Here is a 13,419-nt window from a genome sequence, read left to right as displayed (position 1 = left end):
CTATTGAACTATACCGACGTATCAGAGGTCTTGGAGTGAGACCCCGGATAGACGATGATGATGGGCTTGGAAGGAAAGATTTACATTACAACTTTCAAGACAGGAAGACAACAGCTTATTCAATTGACCTCCTAACCGGTACCTCTTTTAAAAACCTAACTAAATACTATTACAAATTATTTTATTTGACATTGATTCTTCATCATGTATTCTTATTTCTTTAATCATGTGTATTAATTTAATCACAGACATTATGCTTAAAAGCAAAACATTCTGACAAACATATTTCTAACTTGTCTTTTTTTTTTACTAACTTCTGATTTCTTTAAACACTCACGTATGAGAGGGGAGGCGTGAAACAACAGAGACTATAGGACACCTGGATAAACATCATTTCCTGAACAACTTCCTGAGTATAAACATCAAGTACCGCCATAAAATTTTATTACAGGAAACAAACAACTCATAAGGTGACAAATTTCACACCTAGGTGTTAGGTCGTAAATCAAAGTCATAAATCAAATTTTTTGACACATGGTGCATCATATTTTCTTCTTGAATTTAATGTTTTTTTTTTATGATTTTTTTTCTCACCTCATTGGCAGATATTCTTGCTTGTTTTAAGCACAAATTCATTTAAATTGTATATATTTTGTTGTCTAATAACTAGACTTATTTTCTTTGGTAATTTTGCTCATCAAGAAAATGCATCTTGATTTAACAAGGTTTAGATATTTCTACTGAAAACAAGACAAAATTACAAAGAAAGAAGTAAGAACACAATTTTTTGAAATGTAGTCAGTTTGAACAACCCACAAAGGTTAGTTCACTTTGTGGTTATGTGAAATTGGCAACACAATCTCATGGCAATTTGTAATGTTGAATTCATACAATCTGCTTAAACCCTAGTTACGTTGAGTTTAGGGTTGGGCTTCATTATTGTTTTTAATAATTGAAATTTGAAACTTTGAAATTTATGCAAATTAGGCTGTCTCGACATTTGCTTAATTTGAATGAAAGTAATGTACGGTGAAAAACCCATTAATTTTCCAAAAATAGAATTTATTTAAGCAAATATATAAATTATTTCTCCCAGTTTATCAGTTCTTGAGACCTCTGTGCAAAAAGCTGAATGTTTTTAAAATTTTCCGAGAGCTCTTGTACACATACATGTATGAGGCAACGTATTGTTAGTCCATAATACAAATTAGCTTGTTACTATTGATTTAATGGGTACTTTTATCATGACATAAAGACTAAACTTACGACCATAGTAAATAAACACTGTTCTCCCTGTAAGACTTTCTAATCAATATAGCCTGGAGGATTGTATTGTATTGTGTGAATTGTGTGAAACAGCCATTTCACACCACAATGATGCTTTTAACAGCGGAATTACACACACATACTGTACTGTTAAAATGTATACTTTATTATTTAGGTTAAAAGCATCAGCCAAATGCATACCGTACATGTAATGTAAATGGCATCCCATTGTAATTCATACAGTAGGTTTCAAACTGTATAATCATTATTGGGATGCCAATATACAATTCAGCATCTGCCAAGACCTTTATAATGCATATATGATGATATCACAAAAATTCCGACAAATAAAAAATCAAATATGGTTTAAGAAGGAAAAGGAACTGGAAGAAAGAGAGCAGCTAGTCCGATGTGAATAATTCATTGGTGATGTGCCTCGACCTCCAGAGGGCTCTTTGCCTCATTCAGGACTGAGATGGGCTCCTCTCCCCTCCCTCATAACATTCAAACCTGAATAAAGAGATCCACTCTCCCCCGCTAAATTTAATAACACAGTCTTTGATCCTTCTGAAACCACAGCGCTGTATCTGTCGGTTCTCATTGATGTGGCTGTTGGCTCTCTCATGCCAAACCCAACAGCCTCGCCTCTCGAATTTAGAAAACACTCGACTTAGGAAATGATGTGTGTTGTCTACCTGAGTGAATGTAAATGAATTGAACATGTTTTTACAATCTGCTTGTGTGTCTTGTATCTTTATAATGCTGTAAGGCAAGCGGTAGAGAGCAGAGGTGGGTAAGAGAGTCAGGGGCTGAAATAGGTCGTAATGTTATTTTTTTACTTTCCTAGTGTGCATTTTAAGGCATCGGTTGGCAGATGCTTTTATTTGAAGTACTGTAGCTTACAGTACATTTATGGTATACTGTACAATTTATTAGTAAATCAATTGAGAGTCGAGTGCTTTTTGCACGAGTTGTTGAAAATTGGGCTGGGTTTTGGAAAAGGTATCAAATTTAACTGAATTGTTTATCGGCTCCATCCATCCGGGTGGGCCCGGGGTATTTTTGTTATATAAACTTTTACATTTACTATTTATTCTATTGTATTTTCACAAACTTTACAACATTATAACCTTAAAAAAGCTTTATTATAAGGGTTAAGCTTTGATATCAGATCTGGTGTAGTCTCTCAAATGAGCTACAACAAGTAAGAAAAATGTCCAGATAAGCCATTACTATATTATTGAGAGCCAAATTATAAGGAAACATCAACAACTGACATTTACGTAACCTCATGCACAGCGTCCAGGATTGCGGCTGATGACAAAATTGATGTAATATCCCCTGCAAACAGGTAAAATCCGATTTATACTTGAGACAAAGGGTCCACCATGTAGTTAAGATATTTCTGTTTCACCTAGCAAGTGCTCTACAAGTCCCACATGACTTCTCAAGCGCACGCAGAGAGACAGATGCACATAAACATGCGATAAGCATGTGCATTCATGCACAAATACAGTCACGGTCCACTGCATCGAACCCCTTTGCGGTGTTACCAAACAGGGTTTTCACATCAGCCATCATTGTTTGTTGTAGAATATAGAGGCAATTTCATAAAGTTTTCTCTGAACAGATGCTCCCATCGTGTTGTTATGATGTTGATACTGTGGAAGGGGGTATACGACTCCCCTGTTTGTTATTTAGTCTTTGTGCCGGCCGTTTCGATCTCCTTCCCATGTGCAGTGAAACGGGGCAGATGGAGTCATCAAACCACCGCTGCCACTGTTGAAGGGCTGGAGAATATGTAAGGACCTTTGGGACAGGGAGGAAGGAGACTTGTAATGTGACTGATTTTAAACAACCACAACAAATTCGCCGGCAGTCAGCTGAACCTCAACCTGACGTGTGTGCGTCGAATGTCAACAGAGATCGGAGGCCTGCCATTGTTTGAGAAACAAAGTCGGTTTGATTCACGGGGGATATGGAAATAAGGTGATGATGAAAATAGTTTTGATTATTTGTCTGGTTGATAGAGAGGTGGATAGAGAGAGAGAGAGAGAGAGAGAGAGAGAGAGATTGATGGATGGATGGATAGAGAAAGATAGATGGATGGATGGATAGAGAGCGATGGATGGATGAATAGAGAGAGATAGATGGATGGATAGAGAGAGAGAGGGAGAGATGGATGGATGGATGGATGGATAGAGAAAGATAGATGGATGGATGGATAGAGAGCGATGGATAAATGGATAGAGAGAGATGGATGGATGGATAGAGAGCGATAGATGGATGGATAGAGAGAGAGAGAGAGAGAGAGAGAGATTGATGGATGGATGGATAGAGAAAGATAGATGGATGGATGGATAGAGAGCGATGGATGGATGAATAGAGAGAGATAGATGGATGGATAGAGAGAGAGAGGGAGAGATGGATGGATGGATGGATGGATAGAGAAAGATAGATGGATGGATGGATAGAGAGCGATGGATAAATGGATAGAGAGAGATGGATGGATAGAGAGCGATAGATGGATGGATAGAGAGAGAGAGAGAGAGAGAGATTGATGGATGGATGAATAGAGAGATAGATTGATGGATGGATGGAGAGCGATGGATGGATGGATGGAGAGTGATGGATGGATGGACAGAGAGTGATGGATGGATGGACAGAGAGCGATGGATGGATGGACAGAGAGCGATGGATGGATGGACAGAGAGCGATGGATGGATGGACAGAGAGCAATGGATGGACAGAGAGCAATGGATGGATAGAGAGCAATGGATGGACAGAGAGCGATGGATGGATGGACAGAGAGCGATGGATTGATGGACAGAGAGTGATAGATGGATGGATGGATGGATAGAGAGAGATACATGGATCGATGGACAGAGAGAGAGACATGGATGGATGGATAGAGAACAATGGATGGATGGACAGAGAGCGATGGATGGATGGATGGATAGAGAGAGATAGATGGATGGATAGAGAGCAATGGATGGATGGACAGAGAGCGATGGATGGATGGATGGATGGATAGATAGAGAGAGATGGATAGAGAAAGAGAGAGATGGATTGATGGATGGATAGAGAGATGGATAGAGAACGATGGATGAATGGATAGAGAGAGATAGATAGATGGATAGACAGCAATGGATGGATGGATGGATAGAGAAATATAGATGGATGGATAGAGAGCGATGGATAGAGAAAGAGAGGGATGGATGGATGGATGGATGGATAGATAGAAAATGAGATAGATAGAGATGGATGGATGGATAGAGAGAGAGAGAGAGAGAGAGAGAGAGAGAGAATGAAAATGAGATAGAGAGCGAGAGAGATAGATAGAGAGAGAGGGGGAGTAAGAGAGAGAAAGGGACCGATGGGTGGATGGATAGATAGATAGATAGATAGATAGATAGATAGATAGATAGATAGATAGATAGATAGAGAAGGAGATAGATAGAGATGGATGGATGGATAGAAAGAGAGAGAGAAAGAGAATGAAAAGGAGATAGAGAGGGAGAGAGATAGATAGAGAGAGAGGGGGAGTAAGAAAGAGAAAGGGACAGATGGGTGGATGGATGGATAGATAAAGAGATGGATGGATAGATAGATAGATAGATAGATAGATAGATAGATAGATAGATAGATAGATAGATAGATAGATAGATAGATAGATATAGAAGGAGATAAATAGAGAAGGAGATAGAGAGGGAGAGAGACGGATGAATGGATAGATAGATGGATGGATGGATAGAAAGAAAAGGAGATAGAGAGCGAGAGAGGTAGATAGAGAGAGATAGAGAGAGAGAGAGAGAGAGAGAGAGAGAGAGAACCGATCACAAGTTGAACCAATCAAAAACTTTTTTATAGTATATATAAGTATAAGGCTCCGTAAGTGGATCATTTGTGAATTTTGGCCCGAACCTTTTACTATGTTGCAGAAAGACTCTCCAACAAACTGGCCACCGTTGAGTATTTATTGCCAAAGCCCATTTTATTTTAAATTCAGCGGTTAGCGAGTGTGTTTTTATTCCTGCCCGTATATCATCCTCAATGAGCACAGACTAAATCTTTATTTCCTGGAAACAGGGAATAATTTAATAGACGGCTGCGCTTGCTTAATAAGTGAAGGTAAGCATTCCTGTCTGGCGAAGGCAAAGGTGAGCGAAACCGTGCGGAGCTGCATCCACCGTAATGAGCATTTTAGCTGCACTATCTAGCAGAATCATGATGGCCAAAACTCTCATAATTGCTTTTGCGGCGGGGAGTCTCATGACCTGTCATTTGATTGTCCATTACCGCTGTATTTTCCTTCACATCCAGTCAAATTGAATAAAAGGTGTTGGGGTCTGTGAGGTTGGGGTGGTGTTAAATCCCAAAGGCAGCGCTGGGCCATAATAGCTCTATTGCAGGCACACAGAACAGCCATGTGAAGAACATAATGAGCGTCAGGCACATGGATGAGACGCACAGCGAGTTCACGGCCCAGCCGAATGGGCGGCAAAAGCCGGAAGCGTAATGAGGCCGCGGGTTAGTGTGCAGTTTTGATGGAGGCCCATCATTGTGGGTGAGGGTGGATTGAAGATGAGATGAAACTGAGATGAGAGTCTCTGCACAACACACTCATTTAGATTGGATATTTTTAGTATCAGATCTCCTAAACATTTACATTTATGCATTAAGCAGATGCTTTCATCTTTTTCAATTTACAGATGATTTTGGTGCACAGACATTGCGCTGATGTGCTCCAAAGCTTTTAAAGTGCTGAATTAATAAAATGAGTCCAATTTTGTGTGCATTTGGGTCTCTCTAGTGTGGGTCTCTATATAAAGCTATATAAAACAGGTGACATACTCTCCTATTTCAACATATGCATCTGACATAAATATTTAGTAAGCACTTGGTTGTATCTTGTATTTTTATCTATCCCTCTTTACAATTGTCCAATCCAACATAATTTTTTTCTCTTTATATTGAGTCTCACTTCAAAAATGTTACATTGCAGGAGTAAAGAGAATTGCAAATCAATTTCATGTTCATTTCGGACACCGGCCATTTTAAAAACGTGTCGCTACCTATAGAGCCCTTTTGACTTACGATGGCACAAATTTCCCTCCATCAACTATTCAGACCATGACAAAGTATTGATTTTCTGCTCAGGTGATTTTAATTAGGCATTTTTAATTAGTTTGCCCATTGTGTGTCCCTCGTTCATTGGTTCAGACACTGGCCAGGGCTGTATGGTTTATAGAGCCGACCCACAGTCTTCTGACATAGACTGTCTTCAGTTGATAAGAGCACAATCAATGACTGTGACACTTCCTACAATTAGCTTCCATAATTAACCATTTGGCCAAGGAAAAAGTCACAGCGGAGGGCTGATTTGAAGCCTCGAAAAGCTAGAAGTGTTGATTCTGGAGTTTTACAATTTGCAATTGTAACCTGACAATAGGTGGTCATTTTCTTGAAAAAAAAAATGTTTGTTGAATAAATTAAGTTATTTGAAATCAAGGTTTGAAAGTAAGATTATGAATAAGTCTCTACTTACAATTTACCATCCTTAAAAAAAATATATATATATATATATATTAAGGATGGTAAATTGTGGTAAATATATAATTTTTTTTTTTTTGCTTACCCCATTGGCAGATGTTTTATGCACAAAATCACTTAAGTTTGATGTTTTTGGTCTAAAAACTAGACTTATTGTCTTGGGTCATTTTGCTCATCAAGAAAAATTCTCTTAATTTAAGAATTATTAGATATTTTTACTAAAAACAAGACAAAAATACTAAGAATTTTTTTTCTTGAAAATAATTTTTTGCCGTGTATATTTTTTTTCTCTGCTCATAAACTCTTAAATATGGGTGTTTTTCTTTACAAAAAAAATGCAAAAAGCTGAAATAATTGCATTTTTGTGAAGGAATTTTGTTAGAGATCAGATTCAGAACAATTATCAAAACATACACAGAGTTTAAAATTAGTAAATAATTGTGTTGCTTCAGTTTTTTATAAATTGGGTAAGAGTGCCATCTTGTGGATATATTATTTTTTTTCATGCAAATGACGAGATAAGAGGTCAATGGTGGGGAAAGAGTTAAAAATGTTTGAAATCACGTAAAAGCGGTCAAGCATCTGTGGGTCCATTATGGCTGCATTTACACTGCAAGTCATGATGCCCAAATCCGATTTTTGACTATATTAGTTTTTATTGACAACCTGCTTACATCACCTTTTTAAAGCAAATCTTATCTGATATCTACATTTACATTAAAAACTTGGCGAAACAATTCAAGGTTTCAAGCTTGAGCCACAGAGGAAGTAAATGTCACGATATGCAGTGGACACAGACAAAATGATTATACAAGGTTCAAATACAAGATTATTCAACTTTATTCCTGTAACAAGACATAAAACGTCAGCATTACTCCACTAAGTCATGTGATCGTGGGTGGTGTCCAACTAAGTTGACGTCAATAATTGCCAATATCGCTTTTTCAATGACGTACGAGTTGACGTCATGACACAGGAATATCTATCCATCTATCAATTTTATGTTGTTTATTTCCACATATGAATGAGGAATATAGGAACAGGAATTGAGTCACCTATTAGTATCAGAAACCCAATGAGTCCTGCAGCCTATCTGCCTCTGTTTTATGTTATCAGAAGACAATGCAAGATGACACTCATTGTGTTTGTACACAAACAGCACCCTTGAGCCATCTCCAGTTTGAACATGCGTGCGTCCATCACTGTTGATAACAATACATAAGCGTCTCTGTGCAAACCCTAAAGGGACGGATGAGATAAGGTGCAATATTAGCTGTTTACAACCATCCCACCAGCACTTTCCCATAAAACTGTAGGGGTCTACATTTAGAAAGCGAATGTGATCATTGGAACAAAGAAATGGAACAAAATGTAAATAGGCTCTATTTTTTGTGAATTATTTCAATTTTTAGATCAGTCCCCACATATTCACACATACAGAATGATGGGCAACCATCCGTAAACAGAAAGTTAAATGTTTAAAATTCAAGAAGAGATTGATTGGCTGTCTTTCGCTTGACATGAACGATGGGAGAAACACATTTACGGGTAACGGTGAGGCAGGCTGCCTCTGCTCCGAGGCCTGCGAGCACTCATACACCCTCGCGCCGGAGAAATGAATCTCATTTTCTGAAAAGAGGCTGATATTAATACCAAGGGGCACAGAAATATGCAGGGAAATGAGTTGTTTTAGCGCCGTGCTCCTTTGAACACGGCGAGGCTTTTTTGTCTTCCTTGAAATAAATTTGAAGGAAACGTTTGAGTATTTTTAGGTCAAAGCATTCCCGTGGAGAGCGCGTTTCTTGTTTTATTAATTCAAACGGTACAGGCCTTTGGATTTTAATGATATGCTCTGTTACTTTTTAAGTGAATTTATTTTGACTTAATGAGAATGCATTAGGGTACTTGCACAGCAGAGCGTGTTTGTTGTTGAGGTATGAGAACAAGCAAATCTGCAATTAAAATCAGAATAGAGACGGTTGTGAATTTAAAAAACGCTTATATTTTTTATAAGTTCATGATGATCTATAAAGAGGGCCAATAAACAACATGTTTAAAGGGTAAGGTGATAAAATATTTGTCTTATTTCCTCACCAGGACTCCTGGTGTTGCCACTGTAAACCTTTATACTCTGCTTTTCCTCTTCGCCATGGTTATAATATTACATATAACTCCCTTATCTTATTGTGGTATAAAGACAGCCTGAAGTTATCCTTTAATGTGCTTTGTGAAGCATGCTGCGTATCACTTTGTGCCAAGATTGCTGGCAGACTTTGATCACAGTCATTAATTATGCCAGCATTTAAGCAAAACTCATGTTGTACAGAAAGGTATCATGGATGCATTACATTGGAAAACCTTACTGTATACTGTAGATGTTAGTGAGAAACTTTGCACCGGGCTTTCGTTTGATTTGTCTGATGAAAGCACGTAGAGAATAAACAAGGAGAATCAACCGAGACACCAAACTCTGGTTAACTTGACTGCAGGGCTGTCTGACCTTGGTTTGTGCATCAATATGCATTCAATGGAGTTAAATTTAGTCATACTCCAGGCTGTGATTCAGGGATAAACAGAGACAGGGGTCTGTCCTTTCGGTAGAGATTTGGCAAATTCTTCTCATTTCACTAAAACATTATTGAAATAACGTAGAGCCGTGCCAGCTGAATCAAAGATTCCTCTTTTGCTTTGAAACAAATGTCACTGGAAGCAATCCAATGGATTGGATTGTAGATTCGTGGGGGATAGATAAATATTTAAATACACTGGTAAAACTTTGTTGTTGTATTTTGTTAATATTAATAAATGCATTAGATAAAATGAACTAACAATGAGCCATATACACTCTTAGAAAGGATGTGTTAATTTTCAATAATAACACAGAGATGGGTGGATTTTGGGACAATGCATTTAGTGTTTTTAATACATTCGTTCTAAGAGTGTAGTTTTTCAGAATTTATTAATCTTTGCCCGATATTAAATGTGTTTTCAGTTTGTTACACCACAGAAAAATTTGATTAAAAAACAAATAAATAAAAAAAAGTTATCAAAATCTTGGAAAAACTGTTGGATACACATGCAGGATTCTCTGCTCTCAAACGCTGGGGGCGTGTCCGCCGAAAGCGCAGAAACCATGCCCACTCACGGGAAAGCTGCGTTCTGTCTCTGGCTAAAAGGGATACAGCTACAGCCAAATCTCGCGAGATGTTTGGTAGGATATAACAGCGCTTAACCGGTGAGATTTCACAAGCTTTTGGCCGTAGCTTTATCCCTTCTCGACAAAACCGAAAGCTGGGGCACGTTCAATCTCACACCGGTGCGCAACGTTTTGCTACGGTTTCCGGGTTGAACGACATGTTTCCTGGAAACGGTGTGCAACGGAATGCAACAGGTTTTAGAAGCGTTTTCTCTTGTTTGGTGGGTGTGTCAGAAATGTCCGCCCAATCAGCGGCAAGATGTATAAAACCACGCGATAGTAAAGAGACAGCTCGCTCAATGGGTTCAAGTTGGATGTTGTCTTTCATTCTGGACGGCAAGGTCAGTGACTGTAACATCGAGCGTATTTTACAGTATTAAACACACATTTATAACGATTTCATCAGGCTTCAGAAACATTTAAAAAAGAACACAAAGAATGGCCTCTCAGCTACCGTAGTTGCAACTCTTGCGTCATCACAACAGGGTGTTCAATGCATCACCGTTTCAGTTTAATAAACGTTGTGCAACGTTTTGTCGGGGCTGAACGCAGCCCTGGCGTCTCTCTCTCTCACTTGCAAATACAGCTAAACTGAATGGATGCTCACGATTGTGGTACGGTATTTTAAAGATAAAGATTTATTTAATAAAATTCAATATTTATATTTAACTCCTTATAAAAAGATTTGGATTCCAAAATACCAACCTCGTGCAGGTTACGGTGTAAAAAAAATTTAATTCTATAAAATGTCATAAATTTGTTAAATATTTAAAACCACACACTATCATTCAAAACCTTCTCGCGCGCCTCAGTGAAACAAAGCTCTTTTATCATAGTTAGTCACATCACTCCACACTAAAACCAGACTGATGCCCAATGAGAAGTGACAGTACAGCCAGACAATAGAAGGGCGGGGGGGTCAGAGTGCCCCTCTTTCACCCCGCTGCATCTTCTTATTTCCTTAACGGATGCTTGCTGTTATACCCACATTATAAATGTCTGGGGGCTCTGAGACACAGGATGTGGGTAAAACTGCAGGGGTGCGTGCTCACAATCTGACCTATGTTTTTACAGAACCGTGCAGTAATACATTGCTCAACCCTGCCTTCTGGGTTTAAATGGGTTTCAGACAAAGCTAAAGTCTCATAATCGAATTATAAGATGAGCATTTCACTCATTGATTACAATCTTTTGACATGACTTTACTCAGTCAATATTAAATACATTAAGGTTATATTTTTACATTGTGTAGGATGATTGATTCAGTTAGGTTTTTACAGTCAGGGTCACAATCGAGTAAATATCATAGGCCGTTTCTCAATCCGAAGGATGCAGCCTCCGGAGGTCGCATTTCTAGGCTGCATACGTCATCAACACTGTCTTATTTCAGAATAATAAAGTTGACTATTATTCTTAGTTAATCGTAATTTTTGTAATATGCTTATGACTTGCAAAAGTAATGGTCAGTTAACTTAAATAAACCAGGCTTGATGACGTATAGAGCCTGCATACTGTATGCGTCCTTCGGATTCAGAAACGGCCATACACAGCTATGAATTCACATCAAATATGCTGCTGTGCCTCCATCTACTGGTCATAGGTCGTCACTGCAGAAACTCGTGTGGTTTAGTGCTAAATGTTATTATTTGTCCTTATAGGAAACAGCTGACTACAGTAACATCCAGGAGCTGAAGTATGTAGACATGGTCATATGTGAAGCACTCAGACTCTACCCACCTGCGTTCAGGTATGTTTGTTTAACTCAGATTACTATAAAACACATTTCACAGGAATTGCAAGGAAATTATTCTCATCTGTCATCACAGGTACGCCCGTGAAATCGAGCAAGACTGTGTGATAAATGGTCAGCTATTACCTAAAGGTGGATCCTTGGAAATCCCTGCAGGTTTCCTTCACTATGATCCAGAGCATTGGCCTGAACCAGAGAAATTCATACCGGAGAGGTGAATAATCTCGGTTTGTTCATTTATTGTCTTACACTGCAAAAAATTACTTTCTTACTCAGTATTTTTGTCTTGTTTTCAGTTAAAATGTATAAAAATTCTTACATTAAGATGTATTTTCTTGATGAGCAAAATTACCTAGGAAAATAAGTCTAGTTTTTACACTGCAAAAAAATTTTTTCAAGAAAACAAAAGTCTTGTTTTCAGTACAAATAGCTAAAACTGCTTAAATTAAGATGCATTTTCTTGATGAGCAAAACGACAAAGAAAATAAGTCTAGTTTTTAGACCAAAAATATCAATTTTAAGTGATTTTGTGCATAAAAAAGTAAAAAAAAAATCTGCCAATGGGGTAAGCAAAATTTTCTAGAATTTTTCTTGAATTTAGTATTTAAGAAAAATGTTCAAGATTTTTTGCTTACCCCATTGGCAGATTTTTTTGCTTGTTTTATGCACAAAATCACTTAAATTTGATATTTTTGGTCTATAAACTAGACTTATTTTCTTGGATCGTTTTGCTCATCAAGAAAAAGCATCTTAATTTACATTTTTTTTTTTAGATATTTGTACTAAAAACAAGACAAAAATCCTAAGTGAGAAATATTTTTTTCAGTGTACACAAAAAAATTGTGCTTAAAACAAGCAAAAAAAAAAAAATCTGTCAATGTAAAAAGAAAAATTTTCTTGAATTAAGTGTTTATGAAAAAAAGTTTATTTTAAGAAAAAAATTCTTATTCTATTGGCAGATTTTTTTTTTTTTGCTTGTTTTAAGCACGAATTTACTTAAAGGTTATATTTTTTTTGTCTAAAACTAGACTTATTTTCCTAGGTCATTTTGCTCATCAAGAAAATACATCTTAATTTAAGAATTTTTTGATATTTTTTACTAAAAACAAGACAAAAATACTAAGAAAGAAAGACATTTTTTGCAGTGTAGCATAGTATTACTGCAGTGACTGATTCACTTCAATTCAATTTTATTTATGAAGCGCTTTTCACAATTGTTCATCGACTAACTCACCTGTACCAACATTACTTAGGCAGATTAAAGATTACTAGAGCTGTTACACTGCTACTGTTTTTTTATAGAAAAATAAATATACTTGCATTTTGGTATTTGTTTTTTTTTTATTGTCAGCCATTGTTTTGGCTGACAGAACATCTTGTGGTATTTCTCATTTTCTCTGTAGATGTTCCATAGATCATTTTTACTACGCCGTTTTGTTTTCTGGGCCTTGCACTGTACCAACTCAGTTTCTTTGTTTCAGATTTACTCCCGAAGCCAAGGCCAGCCGGCACCCGTTTGTATATCTGCCATTTGGAGCAGGGCCACGCAGCTGTGTGGGCATGAGACTTGCCCAGGTTGAGATTAAAATGGCTCTGGTTCACATATTTAGGAGATTCAACGTAGTCTCTTGTGAGGACACCAAGGTTAGTTTTT

General features: G+C 37.5%; 1 protein-coding gene across 1 annotated transcript in view; it reads left to right on the top strand.

The window, feature by feature from the left end:
• tbxas1 (thromboxane A synthase 1 (platelet)) overlaps positions 1-13,419 on the top strand; it is a 104,919-nt gene that overhangs the window by 89,741 nt on the left and 1,759 nt on the right. The window contains exons 11-13 of the mRNA XM_065283492.1: positions 11,674-11,762; positions 11,842-11,979; positions 13,247-13,409. Coding sequence (XP_065139564.1) covers positions 11,674-11,762; positions 11,842-11,979; positions 13,247-13,409 — 390 coding nt within the window. The remainder of the gene's footprint in view (positions 1-11,673; positions 11,763-11,841; positions 11,980-13,246; positions 13,410-13,419) is intronic.

The sequence above is a fragment of the Paramisgurnus dabryanus genome, chromosome 9 (genome assembly GCF_030506205.2).
Source record: "Paramisgurnus dabryanus chromosome 9, PD_genome_1.1, whole genome shotgun sequence".
In the NCBI taxonomy this organism is placed as follows: Eukaryota; Metazoa; Chordata; class Actinopteri; order Cypriniformes; family Cobitidae; genus Paramisgurnus; species Paramisgurnus dabryanus.
Note: the sequence above shows the minus strand (reverse complement) of the source record. Positions and strands in the feature narration are given on the sequence as shown.